At 49.0% G+C, this 16,460-nt stretch overlaps 1 protein-coding gene across 1 annotated transcript; it reads right to left on the reverse strand.

Annotated features, from left to right (window-relative positions):
- Window positions 1-7,097: 7,097 nt before the first annotated feature.
- Window positions 7,098-8,357, reverse strand: GPR19 (G protein-coupled receptor 19). Its single transcript, XM_024202799.2, has one exon. The coding sequence runs from the start codon at window positions 8,343-8,345 to the stop codon at window positions 7,098-7,100; it is 1,248 nt and encodes a 415-aa protein (XP_024058567.1). The 5' UTR covers window positions 8,346-8,357.
- Between the last annotated feature and the right edge of the window lie 8,103 nt (window positions 8,358-16,460).

Here is a 16,460-nt window from a genome sequence, read left to right on the forward strand (position 1 = left end):
AGTTTTTCATCAAGTCCATCAGTGGGGTGGCAAGCGTGGCAAAATTGGATACAAAACAATGGTAATATCCGGCCAGCCCTAAGAATTGCCGTACATGTCTCTTTGTTGTGGGGGTGAGGTAGTCCCATAAGGCCTGCTCCTTTTCTATTAAGGGACATAGCTTTCCCTTACCCACGGTGTAGCACAGGTAAGTCACCTCCCACTGACCCAAGTGACACTTGGCCAGGTTTGCAGTGAGGCCTACATCTTCCAGGGCTCACAGCATGCTGGTGAGGTGTTGGAGATGTTCCTTCCAGCCCGCACTATAGACGACAATATCGTTGATGTACATGGTGACGTACGAATTATGGGGGCACAGTATTTGATTCCTGAGCCGTTGGAAGATGGCTGCGGCCCCATGCAACCCAAAAGGCATCATGGTGAACTGATATAGGCCAAATGGTGTAGGAAAGGCCATCTTCTCTTTGGAGGCTGGTGTCAAAGGGATCTGCCCTGCCAATATCCCTTGGTTAGGTCTAATGTAGAGATAAATTCCGCATCACCCAGCCACTCGAACAGTTTTTCCACCCGGGGCATGGGGTTTGCAGCAAACTGAGAGATGGCATTCACGTTCCTGAAGTCTATGCAGAATCTGACTGCTCCATCGGGCTTGGGGATGAGGTCTATAGGGCTCCACCACTCACTCCTGGACTCCTCGACCACTCCCAGGGCTAGCATCCTTTCTGGTTCCTTCTGTACAACCCCCCACATCTTCTTGGTTATTTCTTAGCTTCTTGCCAGGGATGGTGGTGATGTGATGGCTCATCACATTCGTTCTCCCTGGCCGGGCTGACAAGACAATGGGAAAGGCTGATACTAGCCATCAGACCTAATCCTGCTGTTTGGGATCGAGCTCCTGGCTGATTGCCACAGGCCCTGGCTCAGAGTGTTTGTCAGCCAGCGGCCCCAACTCAGGTTCTGAAGGGTACCGGCAATCATCAGGTCTTCCCATTCCTTCCAGGCCTTGAGGAGGCTCATGTGGTAGACCCACATATCTCTCTGGTGTCCTGGTAGCTGTATCTCATAGTCGACAGGTGCTACCCATCTGGTTACCTCAAAGGGGCCCTGACAGTTGGCCATCAGCTTGGACTCCGAGGATGGTAATAACAACAGGACCTGGTCTCTGGGCTTGAAGGTCCTCATCTTCGTTCCACTGTTGTACTGGTTCTCTTGGGCGCGTTGGGCCCACAAAAGGTTGTCCGGCACTGAGGTACCCAGCTCCTGGAGCTGTTCTCAAAACCGCAGTATGTACTGGACAGACCCTCTGATCTGGGTTTCCTGTTCCTCCCAAGTCTCCCTCAGGAAGTCCAGGATTCCCCGAGGCTGCCTCTCATAGAGGAGTTTGAATAGGGAAAAACCAGTGGATGCCTGTGGGACCTCTTGTATGGCAAAGAGTAATGCGGGCAGCAACTTATCCCAGTCCCGGGATCGTCCTCCATCATCGACGTCAGGGTCCTGTTGAACCGCTCCATTAACCCTTCAATCTGGGGGTGGTAAACCAAGGTTTTGAGGGCATGGATATTTAGCAGGAGGCACAGCTCAACCATCAACCTCAATGTTACATTATTTCCCTGGTCTGTCAGTATCTTGTGTGGTAGTCCAGCTCTGGTGAAGATCTGCAGGAGTTCGTTAGCGATAGTGGGGGCAGTGGCGGTTCGCAAAGGGACAGCCTTGGGGTACCGTGTCGTGTAGCCGACTATGATGAGAATATACTTGTGGCCCATGCTGCTCTTCTCCAGGGGGCCTACCAGATCCAGGCCAATGTGCTTGAAGAAGATCCTGCCCAGGGGTAAGGGCACAAGGGGGGCCCTCGGTACCCCATTCGGGCTGGCTTTTTGGCACATGGGGCAAGAGGCACAGTAGTCCTGCACTTCTTGGTGAATACTGGGCCAAAAAATTCTTTGGGCCACCCTGTGCAGCATTTTATCCCTCCCCAGGTGCCCGGCCCAGGATACTGAGAGGGCCAGGTGGAGCAAGCCTTGCCAGAACTGCCGTGGGACCAGCAGTTGGCACAGGTCTTCCTTCATCTGAGGGTCCTGGACCAGCTATTAGAGAAGATCGTTGCGGATCTCAAACCGGGGTCCTTGGGGAAAGTGCTGAGGTTGGTCTTCCTTCTGGGTAGGGCCCACTGCCTGTTCCCAGGCCTGGCTGAGGGTTGGGTCTTCCCTTTGTTCTTCTAGGAAGTCCCTGTCAATGTCCAGCCTTCCTAGTCCTTCCCCTGTCAGGGCTTCAGCCAGGTTGTGGCCTGCCTCTGGTGTCCTGGGGTTCTCCAAGGGTCCGACTTTGGGGTCATCCAGCCTTGGATGGCCTAGCAACTCCCTCTTTGTGAGGTGTGTCCCCTAACTCCTGAGGAGTGTGCACTCCACTCCTGAAGGAGGTCAGTGAAGCCCTGCCAATCACGCCCCAGGATCACCAGGTAGGCTAGCTTTAGGGCCATCCCAACTAAGCTCAATCCTTCCTGATGAGCAGCCTCAAGTCGTACACAGGTGGTTGGTTACAGTCTCATGTCTCCATGGATGCACTGCAGATGTATGGGTGCTCCAGCCGGACCCGTGATCTCAACTAGGCCGGCCTGGATGAGTGTTTGACTATATCCTGAGTGAACTAGGGCCATTGTTGATATCCTGTTTACCCAAACGGGAATAAAAATTTTACCCAGTTCCCTCTTCTGGGCATGGTGACCGGTCACCCATACCTGCCCATAGTTATAGTCCATGTAGGGTCATTCTCTCCTGAAGTGCCCCTCTTGTACACACTCGTAACACCCGCCATGATTTGATCCCTTGTGGGTGCCGGCATTGTGGGTGCCGGCATACTGGATAAGAGGCGGGGACTCCCCCCTTCGGTCTTGCAGGGCCCCCAGCCTGCTGGTTGGTCTCACTCTCCTGGGATCCCTCAGCGGCCATCTAGTCCTCTGTCAAGGAGACCGCTTCGGCGAGGGTTGCCAGGCGATGCCGTTGCACCCACTCTTCCCCCCCCAGCAGACAGGATCTGGGTGAACTATTCCAGAGCCACGGCTTCAGCCACTTGGACTCCAGTCCGGTGTTCCAGTTTAAGCCACTGCCAACAGTAATCCCGGATTCGTTGTGCCACAGCGCTGGATCTGGCCTCTGGCAGATACCGTTCACAGCGGAGTCACTGGCAGTATGTTTTGGGGTTGACAGCTGTTTGGTCCAGGATAGCTGCCTTGACCTTAGAGTATTCTAGTGCCTCCTGAGGGTCGAGGTTCCTGTATGTGGTCTGTGCTGGGCAGTTAAGTAAGGGGCCAGAAGCATGGCCCAGTGCTCGAGTCAGGGCCGGCTCCAGGCACCAGCCCAGCAAGCAGGTGCTTGGGGCGGCCAAGGGGAAGGGGTGGCACGTTGGGCTCTTCGGCGGCAATTCGGCAGCAGGTCCCTCAGTCCCTCTCAGAGGGAAGGACCTGCCGCCGAAGAAGAAAGCGGCGCGGTGGAGCTGCCGCCGATCGCGATCACGGCTTTTTTTTTTTCCCGCCACTTGGGACGGCAAAAACCCTGGAGCCGGCCCTGGCTCAGGTGGCCACCAGGCAGCAGTGGCGACTTGCTTGAAGTTCATGAGGAACCCCCCTGGGTCGTCACTGGGTCCCATCTTTGTCAGGTGTGCCAGAATCCCTGTCATACTGTCCCCTGTCTCTGCTTCTGCCGGGATAGGGGAAGGATTCAGGTGGCGGCGTGGGAAGGGGGCGCAACAGTGATGCCATCTGTTGGACTAGACGTTCCTGCTGCGCCTGTGGTTGGGTGGCCAACTCTCGCATGAGCTGGTGCTGCTGCTGCTCCATCTGGAGCTGTTGCCAGGAGATGAGCTGCTGGAGCAGCTGTGTCTGCTGTTGATGCTGGTCCTCTAGTAACCATTTCAGAACCTTCTTGGCCTCCATCTGTCTGGTTTGGGACTTTTAGCAGGCCCCAATCATTGCCTGCATTCTCCACTTGTTATTGCAGAGCTGATACACCCCGTCACCCTTTGGGGGAGGGGGAGAGGTGCGGTCTCGGGGCTGCCGGGCCCTGTAGCCTTAGTCAGTAGCCCGGCCATTGGGTGCAGGACAAATGTGGCCTAGTGGCCAGAGTCAGTAGCCCTTCCCTTGCTATCAGGGTGGTACAGTCTAGTGGCCAGAGTCAGCAATATGGCCTTTGTTCTCAGGGCAATGCGGTCCAGCGGCCAGAGTCAATAGTGTAGGTGAGCTGGGCCACCACCCCGGGGTGTGAAGTGGCCAGGATAGGGGGACCCAGACCCGCCCTCTCCACCGGGTCCCAACCCAGGGTCCTATCGGTGGTGGGGTTGCCCACCACCAGCTCGACGGGGATCCTACCGAAACACGCTGAGCCTGTCTCCGGTTCTACAACTGCTTCCTCACAAAGTTTCCTTGGGTCACTTCCTACCTGATTCTCTGCAGTTTGTCTGTCTCTGGGTCTCCACGGTCTCACCCCTCTCTGCAGTGTCCCGAGCCTGTGTGTTGGGGTACATCTCCATCTGGCTGGCCTCTGCATCCTGGAGTGCAAGCGTTCCTCCCCAAGGAGTCAGCAGAGCACCTCCTTCCTCACCAGCAGTCAGCCCAGACTGAGCTGCTCTGCTGCCTTTTATATCCTGTCTCCAGCTGGAGCATGCTCAGCAGAACAGAGGGGGCGTGGCCTCCTCAGCCAAGAAAGAAGGGTTACCCCTGCTGCACCAGTGCAGGGCTAATACACCCTGTCACACAGATCTGAAAGTCTTCTGTTTTGTGCTTGTACAGAGATATGAGCCAAAGCCATGTTTATTGATAGTGAAAAAGTCTACATGCCAATTTGTCTCTTCCAAGATGTCTATTAGGTACATGTTAGTACCCGTTCTCCATAGTGAGTCTATCCCTGTGTGGGTGCACTGGCATGGGGAGTGGGTGTGGGAGTCCCTTCTCAGTCCTCGCACCCAGGAAGCAGCCACCATCTGGTAGCCATTACTCCCTGAGTGCAAGGTGGTGGAGCGCTTATGCTGCTGGAAGCACTATATCCTTGGAAGTGGATGGGAAGCCTGGCCATGGCCCTTCCTCCCTGTTCATCAGCAAGTGGCTGTGGTCCTGAGCAGGAGGGGAATGCAGTTTAAATCTGTTATACGTTGGCAGGTGCAATAAGGATTGATAACAAATATAGCAGTCCATGTTAACGTCCTTCAAATCACATCAGAGTAAAGGTTTCCAGAACTGCAGTCTCCAGGTCCATCAGAGGGCAAATGCAATGCAGAGTTGTTATACCTGAGGTACTACAAGCTACACTGAATGCCTTTGCAGACATTATAACACTCCTGAAATGGACACAGGGCCGACAATGCAACCTATATAGCTCAAGTATCTCGACAATGTCATATTTGCCAGGGAGCCAGCAAGTCTAGTGTTTAGAGCAGGGAATGGGGAGCAAAGAAATGTGGGTTCTATTTCCAGTTTTGCCAATTACTCGCTGTCAGTAACTTCAAATGTATTCTGTGCCTTAGCTTCCCCTACTTGTAAAAGGAGGATAATATTTGTAAGCCTCTTGTGCAAAACATTTTTGCATCCTTGGATGAAAGGTGCTGTAGACGTGTGTATTATTATAATAGGGCTATGGAAGCTGATACGCTTATATATGATGAAGAATGCAGACCACGCTTGCCTGTTTTTCATCACTGTGAGTCATAGATATGCATTTAAAATGTGCACTAAAATGTCAGAGGAGTCAAGTTCAGTCCTGGGCTTCATGGTCCTGGGAAAACTATTCAGAAAGCATGTGTGTGTGTATGTATGTGTGTGTAACAGGATGGACAGAAGCACGTTGCATCATTCTCTAGTGACATCCTCTGATCCTAGAAGTGTCATTGACCCTGACCTGTTATTCATCCCTCTTCCTCTTTCTTTGGTAGTAGGGAGTCAAGACTTGACAGAGAGAGGGAAAGGGTTTCTAAGGCATCAGAACAATTCCTTTCCCACTCAGCGTGTGTACAAAGCTTTTAGGACAACACACACTTATAAAACATATTTGAGTGATAGAATTTGGTTTTAAAACACCTCCAGTGAACACCAGGGATACTTGGGTCTGGCAATTTAATCTCTCTAATAGTAATTTGTATTACGGTAGGACCTAGAGACTCCAGTTAGGGATTGGACCCCATTGTGTAAGGTGCTGCACAAAGATGTAGTAAAAACCCACACTCTGGCCCCACCCCCTCCCCCAAATTTATTGCACTAATATGCAGTGAATTTCGGATTTTAGTTTTGGTTTTACTTATTCAAAACCTTGATCCAAATGGTAGTTCCCCCGGGCCACATGGTGCTTGAGCCCAGATCCACAAGTAACTTTATACATGTGAGCAGTTCCATTGAACTCAGTGAGACTAGTCACATGTGCAAAGTCACTCATCTGTGTAAGTGTTTGAAGGATGCAGACCTTGGTTTGCCTTTCTTTCATAGACCAACGTGTGGGTGTGCGGTGGGGGGAAATGTCTCATAGAAATATTAAGAAGCCAATGCACCTAAGACAAAAGAGAGATATTCTTAGGCATGAAAAGCAACAGGAGCCTTTTAGATACAGGCAGGAGAATATTCAAAAGCATTTAGCACTGGACTACCTCTACTCTTGAAGTCAGTGTGAGTTGTATCATTAACTTCCATGGGAGCAAAGTTAAGCTAAGCTGAACACTTCGGAAGATCTCACCCACAAGGTTTTCACAAAGAGAAAAAACACACTCCAACAACATCTCATTAGAATAGTAACCAAAAACTAGTCTATATGGACTTGGGTGGCTTTACACGTTTATACAGAGTGATCAACGTGCCATAGTAAAAAGCAGTTTTTATTTTATTTACATGTAGATAGTATGAGATTTTTGAAAAGACTGTTCATGGTTGTAGGATAATTGTTCCAAAAAGCAGAATGTAACTAAAATTAAAAAAAATACCGTATACAAGAAAATCAATGCATTTAATAAAATAAAGCATATTTTGTCTCCCTTTAAATTGTATGCAAAAATATTTAAATATATGTCTGTTCAAAAAAGAGATCAAGCTCTTTGATCTAGTGGTGCATAATAATTATTCAACTCAATTAGACAAATGTATTTGGTGAGTTCGAATTAATAGGCCAAGCAAGCTTTTTTTCCTTTGCTTCTCTGTCAAATGAATCATAGATTGAGTCTTTGGTTACAGGTTTGGTTGGTGCGGGGATTTCTGAGATTCCAACGTAATTTTTTTTGGCTATCCTTGAACTGGTGGTGATGGTGTATGCATTGCTTCGGTAGCATTTCATGGAGGACATGCAAAATGTTTCTTTCATCCCTTTCCTGAAGTTTGCATTATACACTGAGTACAGGGTGGGCTTAGAAGCTGACGAACTAAAGGATATCCAAGTGATAGCCATGAAAACCAAAGAACTCTTTCTGTAGTCTGTCTCCTGTGGGTGCCACAGCTGCACCACGTAAAAAGGGAGCCATGATAGCAGAAATACTAAATTTAACATCAGGAACATCTTGATGGTTTTTACTTTTGTCCTTGGGACTATATTCATGGTCCGCCTGACTGTTCTGCCATCGGTTCCTATCCTCCAAATGTACTTGATGACCTTTTGGTAAAATAGGATGATGAAAATGGATGGAATCAAAAAACTCACCAAAAGATGGATGATGCTGTAGACAGCTCCATCCCAAGAATAGGGGAGAAAAAAGTTGCAATGGTTGTCCCAGCTGGAGCCATAGAAAAAGAAAGCTGGGGACACAAAAGCAGCATCAAAGATCCAAGATGCTGCAATCATTTTCTTGGCTTTTTCTCTGGACACTTTGAAACTCAAAGGATAGACAATTGTGTAGAACCTATCTACGCAGATAGAGAGCAGCACATAGATCTGGACACCAGGGGTGAGATACTGAAAATATCTCACTAGCTTGCACATAACGCTCCCAAGTGTCCACCTGCCAGACGTAAACTGGAGCAGCACAAACGGAGCACTCGTCATGCTAATGAGGAGATCGGCACAAGCCATGGAGACCACAAAGTAGTTGGTGGTAGACTGAGTCCTCCTACTCCGGTGGATCACTAAGCAAACGAGGGAATTTCCAAAGACAGAGAACAGCCATAATGCTCCAAAAACCATGCTGGCTACTACTATTTCCCCTGGTCTCAGTTCATACTGCAAGACAGTACTGTTCCTCTCTGCTCTGTGTTCCTTGGATAAATCTGTCATCTCATGGCTTGCCAGAGACATAGAGGTTTCAGAGAGGCTGTCGTTCTGGAGTGGTAGCAGTACTGTTGGGATAACAAAAGAACCTTTGCTAGTATCCATACCATAGGCAAACATCATAGTCACGTTTTCCTCTTGAGCTCTGAATGGAGACAGAAGCAGGAACATTATTGTTAAAAGAGGGAGAGAAATATATGATTAACAAATAATAAATTTTGCTTTGGGATATTATTATGAAAAGTAAACAAATAGCCAACCCATGTTTGAATATAAGGAACACCTGTTTATAATCTAGTCCACAGTTCCCTGACAACCTGGATATATATATATATATATATATATATATATATATATATATATATGTGTGTATGTGTGTGTGTGTGTGTGTGTTGGTGTGTATGTATTGTGTGTGTATACACATACACACACAGAGGTATGCTGAAATGCTTGTGTCTATATCTATATCTATCTATCCAGGTCATCAGGGATCTGTGGAATAGATTATAAACAGGAGCTGATTTTTATATTCAAATGTGGGGAGGAGATCTGTTTATTTTTCATGTCAATATCCCAAATTTTCATGGATCAAATGCCAAATGCTGCTCCCATCAAAGTCAGTCGGAGCTTTGCTATTAACATCAGCAGGACTGACGTTTGGACGTAAGTGCACAGAAAGCTGCAGAGATGAGATAACACAGACGGGACCACGATTGGTAAGCACAAAAATGCTAACTACTTCTAAATTAGTAACCTGCTCAGAAGCTGCCCATGGACTCACTTTGTGTTATTTCACTAGTCTGTTTGCTGCCCAGCCCACTTAATCTGAACAAGTTTTTTTTAAATCAAGTAGCAGTAAGAGATGGCTGAATCCTTTCTCTCCCCTGGCATGTTTCAGGCAGTCAAGGACTTGCAGGCTCTGGGGAAGAGAGGCATACAGCTAGATGTGAAATTGAATATCCAGGCCCTTTGTGATGGGCAGGGAAGGAAGATGGGGCTGAACAAGCCTCCTTGCACTCTTCCAGGATGAGGAGAAGAAGCTCTTGCATTCTGGAAGGGATCAAGGGAGACGATTCCCACAGCTCCTGCTCCCCTTCCACCTGTGGGAGAAGAAGAGAAGATCCTTTCCCCACTATCAGAGAGAGCAATCAGCAAAGTAATGTGAGTGAAGAGTGGTGGTGGGTGACTGAGAGGAGGGAGTGGTGGAGAAAGGGTGTGTGTGGTGGGGTGTGTAGCTGGGTGATTGAGAGGGGTGAGTGAGAGAGTTAGATATGTGTGTTGTGATGTGGTGCATATTGGGGATTAGATCCCTAAATCCCAGGGTTGGCTCTACTGCTATCCACAAAATTCCCATGTAACCCTAAACTCACTCAGCACCTAAGTTTTTAAGGGAAAAGCTCCAGAAGTGCCTAAGTTTCTACTTCCGGGCACACCCTAGGTGTCCGCATGCCTCTCTCCCACCTAAGCCCAAGAGTGAGCCACAAAACGGGGGAAGATCGGTGTTCACCTGCCTTTCTCATACTCAGAGGCTGCCTACCAGATCTGGTTCCATTCAAAAATCTGGTCACCAGAGGAGAAGGTGCTGCTGCCGCCGCTGCCCACCTTGTAACCCAGTGGTTACAGCACTCATCTGGGCAGTGGGTGACCCAGGTTCAATTCCCCTCTCTACCTGAGGGGGAGAAAGAATTTGAACAGGGGTCTCCCACCTCTCAGGGGTGTGTGCTAACCACTGAATTATGAGACAGTCTGGTGTGGGGGCTCCGTCAGTCTCTCCTGTTGATGCTGTTCCACTGTGTATAAATCCCTAAAAAGTCATTGGAGCAGGGTGCCTGGACCCTGGGTCTCCCACCTCCCCTGTGGGTTCCTTAAGCATCAGGCTACAGAGTCATTGTTGTCCTATTGCTCTCTCTCTGGCCTAGTCATTCTTTGATAATTTATCAAAAGTGGAACAGCTTCAGCCGGAAAGACTGAGGGAGCCCCATATCAGACTGTCTCGTTGCTCAATGGTTGCACTTGCTTGAGAGGTAACAGGTTCTTTTCTCCCGCTCTGGTAGAGGGAGGAATTGAACCGGGGTCTGCCAGGGAAGTGCTCTGATTACTAGATTAAATCTTATAAGGTTGGCACCTGCACTACCTCTTCTGGTTATTTTGTGTAGAGTGAGGCAGGTGCCTGACTCATTCTCACAAAAACGGACTTAGGCGCCTCAGCTGCCTGACCAGGGGCGGCTCTAGCTTTTTTGCCGCTCCAAGCATGGCAGGCAGGCTGCCTTCGGCGGCACGCCTGAGGGAGGTCCCCGGTACCGTGGATTTGGTGGCATGCCTGCGGGAGGTCCGCCAGTCCCGTGGCTTCGGTGTACCTGCCGCTGAATTGCCGCCGAATCCGTGGGACCAGCGGACCTCCCGCAAGCAAGCCGCCGAAGGCTGCCTGACTGCCGCCCTCGCAGGGACCGGCAGGCCGCCCCCCATGGCTTGCCGCCCGAGGCACGTGCTTGGAGCGCTGGTGCCTGAAGCCGCCGCTGTGCCTGACTCCAGGAGAGGTGTTCCTGGCTATGGATCGCTAGCAGAGATAAGTTCCTGAAGTTATGTGCCCAACATTGTGAGAGAGGTGGGGCTGAGGACAGCCCCCTCTCATCAGTATCTCCTGTTAGCTGGCTTAGGCAGCTTCTAGCATGTTGGCTTTTGTGGATCGCATTCGGAGGTGCCTGTCTCTCCCCTAGTCATTGTATAGGGGAGCCTAGGTGCCTGTCTCAGGCTTTGTTGATCACAGTGTTGATCCTGTAGCTTTCTTGGCTCCTAAAAGTTAGGCCTTGTGATGCCGAGCATTGCAATGCCTATGTCCCTTTGTGGAGCTGGGCGTGGGTGGCTGAGAGGAGCGAGTGGTGGAAGTAGGGTTGTGTGTGTGGTGGGTGACTGGTTGTAGTGGTAACTGGGTGAGTGAGTTGTGGTGGTGTGGGCTGGATTAGTGGGGTGAGTAAATGGTTGTGTGGAAGGTTACTGAGCGTATCAGTGGGGTTATTGACCGAGAGACAGAGTGGGATTTAGTGCCACTGTGCACCATTTCCTTCAGCAACTGGAGAACCATACCCTGGAATAAACCACCCTGGAGAATGCTGCCAGCCTCACTATCTGCTTCTCCTTCCCCAGTCACCTCATCTGAGGATTAACCGCTAAGATAAATGTGAATTAAAAATATTTGTACCAGCTACATAACTTTATAAATAGGGATGGGGAAGAATACGGTAGAAGAAAGTCTGTTCATGAAAGATAGAGAGTTGGTGAAAAGCTGAGAGGTGAGGGGGACCCAGCTGTTAGGTTTAGTGTCATGCTCTGATTATCCTGACTTTGTCTCTGCCTATTGCTTTTTTATTAGACAGGAAATATAGTCAACTTCTGAGGATTGTGTGCTCTGGAGGGATCTTTGTGCAGGGGTCAGCACCACCATGTTGCGCAACGGACACTTGACAAAATTATCAGACTTAGTGATAGACGTTGGGGGGGGGGCGGGAGGGGGCTCTGGGCTGAGGCAGGGGGTTGCAGTGTGGGAGGGGGTATGGGCTCTGGGCTGGGGGTGTGGATTCTGGGGTGGGGCCAGAAATTAGGGGTTCAGGGTGCGAGAGGGGGACCCGGGATGGAGGAGGGGGTTGGGGTTGGGGGTGGGTGAAGGCTCCAGCTGGGGGTGCAGGCTCTGGGGTGGGGCTGGGGATGAGGGGTTTCGGGTGCAGGAGGGTGCTCCAGGCTGGGATCAAGGGAGTGGGAGGGGGATTGAGGTTGGGACTGGGGCAGGGGGTTGGGGCCCAGGAGGGAGTCAGGGGTGCATGCTCCGGGCGGTGCTTACCTCAAGCAGTTCCCGGAGGCAGCAGCATGCCCGCTTTCCGGCGCCTACACAGAGGCGCAGCCAGGCGGCTCTGCACTCTGCCACATCCACAGGTGCCGCCCCTGCAGCTCCCATTGGCCACGGTTACCGGCCAATGGACTGGGAGCCGCGGAGTCAGCGCTCAGGGAAGGGGGATGGAGGCAACATGCGGCGCCACCTGGCCGTGCCTCTGCCAGCAACAGCAGGGACAGGGAGCCACTTGCAGGGAGTCACCTGAGGTAAGCGTCCCCACGGATCTCAAAATTTTTACCACGGAAACTTGTGTCTGTGTATGGACACGTTGCCGACCCTTGTCTTTGTGCAAGGGCTGACATCTTGGCCAGGACCATAGATCTGCCGAGTTGAAAGCATGAGTCTTTATAGGAGTCAGACTCTGAAGCTGGGGGCTGTAACAGGAGGATACATGTGCAGTGGCACATGGATGTAGAGTGAAATTCTGAAGATGTGCACTGACATTCTTGGAATACGAATTCTGAATACTAAAACAAGCACCTGACAGTCCTGCAGCACCATCCATCCCAGCAACTTATGCTCAGTTGTGTCCTCTGACTCTGCCTAAGAGAGAATGAGTGAGAGAATATACTTGTGTCTACTTTAGATGCACTGTAAAAATAAATCCTGTAGGTTCATGACCGGGTTATAAACTGCTGCAGTGAACTGTTGAATGTAGCGATCAATTCACCACTTAAAAGCTGAGACTTCTTGGGCAGCCCACAGCTATTTCATAGAGAAGCTCTTGTCTGGCTGTGGGAATAAGTGGAAATGTTTTGGTTGGCTTTGAGATGTGTGAAATTATTTTCTGTGTGTTTTGGAGGCCACACTATAAATTGACACACTGGTTTCCAATGGTCAGTATTGATTGTTTTGGAACAATCTGCAATATGAGTACAGATGCATGGCTCAGTTTAGCAATGTCAAAGACTTATTATCTTTTTCTACGCTCACATGGCTCCATCTGTTTCCCTACTGGAGCTCTGCAGAGACCCTCATTTTCTCTAACTTCATAGCAATCCTCCCCATGCAGCTGTGTCAAAGCCTTCATGCCTCGAATGAAGGCTGGATGGAATTCCCTAGCAAAGCCATCAGGCAAAAAAGAAAGTGTAAGATTGGAAAGTGCATAGAGTAGTGATCATGTGAGGGGTTGAGTGCCCTAGAATTGCATTGACTTTAGTAGAATTTGTGAGCTCTCGGCATCTTTCAAAAAGGGACTCTAGGTCTTCTTCTGAGCAATGCAGAACACTCTCACTATGTCATTTCATGCCACGGAAATGCAGCCATCTCTGGGTCAAACAACGCAGTTATTCTTTCCCAGCTACAGTACAGTTTTTAGGAAGGGAATGAAGCATGACTTCTCCAATTGAAACTACAGAGGAAATTTAGCTAGACAGAATGTACTTGCCCAATTTGAGATTTGGACAGGAAACTGGTGCCAACCCACCTTATCTTAGAAAAATGTGCTGTGAAATCTTTCATGACTAGGCCTGAGTTTCACATCAAAAGTTTCAAAAGTTTGTCCTTTTGAAATCAAGGACCCTAGTTGCAGATCTATTTTTGTTTATCCTTCCATTTAGTTTAAACTGAATGAGTTCATGATCACTCGAATCTAGGTTGTCCCCTACAACCAGTTTTTCTTTGAGGTCCTCACTACTCACCAATACCAAATCTAAAATGGCCTCACCTCTTGTTGCTTCAGTGACTATTTGGCAAGAAATCTGTCAGCTATCACATCCAGGAAAATCTGGGCCCTACTATTATAGGTAGCGTTTGTCCTCCAATCTATATCTGGGAAGTTAAAGTTTCCCTCAATCACACAATTTCCAGTAGTATTTATTTAATTAAAAATACTAAAGAGGTCTCTATGCATATCCAAATCGGATCATGGGGGTCTGTAGCATACCCCAAGCACTAGCCCAAGGGTGTAGCTTTATTCCCAAAAGTAATTTTGGCCTAAACAGACTCTATTATCCATTCCATCACTTCTAATTTCATTACAGTCTACCTCATCAATATACAATACTACTCCACTACCTTTCCCTTTATTTCTGTCTTACCTGAACTGCATATACCCTTCAAATCCTGTACTCCAGTCATGACTACTATTCCACCATGTTTATGTTATCCTATAATATCTGGTTTCAGTTCCTGCACCAGTAGTTCTAGTTCCTCCATTTTGTTACTCAGGCTCCTTGCAAGGTGTACAAACATCTTAATTGTTGTTGCTTGGCTTCACCCAAATTCCTTGCCCGGTTAGATACAATCATTCTACTGCCGGTATCACCTACCTGCCCATTAGCTTCATTGGTATTGGCACTATCTTTCTTCTTAATGGCCATTCTCCTACCCACTGCTGTTCCTTTCTCCATTGCTCTGTCCTTTCTTACTTGATTTTCCTCTCTCTCAATGTTAAAATCAGGTGTGGCGATTACATGAGCATTCTCAACCGTCTCCCCCAGGTTCCTAGTTTAAAGCTCTTTTAATCAGCTGTCCCAACCTCCATCCCAGAAGTCTATTTCCCTCCCTACTCAGGTGAGTCCATCCCATGAGAACAGTTCTCTGTCCATGAATACCTCCCGGTGGTCAAACATCCCAAAGCCCTCCTTATAGCACCATTGCCTGAGCCATCTGTTGATCATCATAATCTTGTCTTGCCTTCGCCCTCCTCCTCTAGGGACAGGTAGAATCCCACTAAAGATCACTTGAGCATCCATTTTTTTAAGCGTCTTCCCCACCCTGGCATAGTCTCCCTTGAAACATTCCAGTGAGAATCTAGCTGTGTCATTTGTTCCCATGTGAGGGGGAATCAGTGGAGTCTTTCCTGCTTCCGTTAGGTTCTTCTACAGCCTCAGGACCACATCCCATATCTTAGTTCTCGCCAGACAGCACACCCTTCTGTTCTCCGGAACAGCTCTGGTGACAGACCTGTCTGTTCTTAATAGGGAGTCCCCAGTCATGTAGACTGGCCTTTTCCTGGTGTTGCTGCGATTCTCTGGACTTCCTCCTGTTCTTTCTGGCTGCAAGTCCTCTTGTCTTTTATACTTCCTTGAAATCTTCTGCGAGTCATTCTGTATCCTCCTCGGGTTCTGAACTCTGGGTATCTCCATTGGCTCTTCCCCTCTTCTTATAGGACTGGCCACTCTTCTCTTCTTTCTTGTCCTCCCACCTTCAGTTACTGCCTGCTGTGCCCCTTCTTCTTTCTCCAAATCAGCAAACCTGTTCCTGAACTCTATTTCTCCTTCGCTAGCTGGTCTTTTCCTCTGCCTGGTTCTTGTATTCACATGCTTCTAGTGGCCATGTTCCTCACCCAGCAGTCTCCCCTCCGAGTTCTTCAGTCCAGCTTGCATCTGCGAGTCTCAACTCTTTTCCCTTCAGCCTCCTCTTGCCTTCCCTCCATCATCTGCTCAAATCTCCTTCGAAACTCAACCATAGTTTCCACCTGCATCTCCAAACCTCAGATCTTCTCTTACATCAGTTCCATCAGGTGGCACTTCATACCATCAAAGCTTTTTTCAGGTACACGCTCCAGGATAATTTACATCACACAGCTTCCATATCCAGTCATCTTCATTGTGTCTTCCACTGCTTGGGTCACTACCGCTGTTGCCTCTGTGTCCGTCATAATCTTCCCGCCTAAGCTCCTGTCAAGCAAAAAAAACCAACCCAAAACCAAAACCCCCAACAAACACCAAAACAAAACTGGAACACCACATGCTCCCCCCCGCCCCCTTCCAAACTCCCCTGGTTTACAGCTGTTTACTGGCTCTTGTGCTGCTGGTTAACTGTTTGGATGCCTTTATAGGACCCCTAATCAGGGAAGCCCTGCCCCCTAATCAGGGATGCCCCATCCCCTAATCAGGGCTCTGCCTCTCTAGCAACACACTGTCCCCTACCAGTCTCTACAAATTGAACAGGAAAAACAAACAAACAAAAATACCCCCCCCCAACCTCCCAGAAAAACACACAACACCCACACAAACTCATACTCTGCCCCCAAAGGAGCAGGGGCTAGCCTCCTCCCTTCCCCTCCAAGAGAACTCCTATCAAACTCCCCTGTTTACAGCTCTGTTTTCTGGCCATGCATTTGTGACTGTTGCTTTAGTATTGGAAAAACAAAAGTGGCTCTAATGGAAATGATAATAATATTTTATATTTATCTAACACTGAAGGATCCCAAATTGTGTAAAAAGCTATCTATAGCCATCACCAGTGAAAGGCAGCCACTTCTGGGATGGATGGCAAGCAGCTGGTATAAAGCACACACTAATAGCGAGAAGAGGAAATGTTGAACATCCAGGCAAGCCTGTACTCTTCTGAATATTCATAGATTCATAGATTCTAGGACTGGAAGGGACCTCGAGAGGTCATCG

Source organism: Terrapene carolina, unplaced genomic scaffold (assembly GCF_002925995.2).
Source record: "Terrapene carolina triunguis isolate 2854851 unplaced genomic scaffold, T_m_triunguis-2.0 Scaffold112, whole genome shotgun sequence".
NCBI lineage: Eukaryota > Metazoa > Chordata > Testudines > Emydidae > Terrapene > Terrapene triunguis.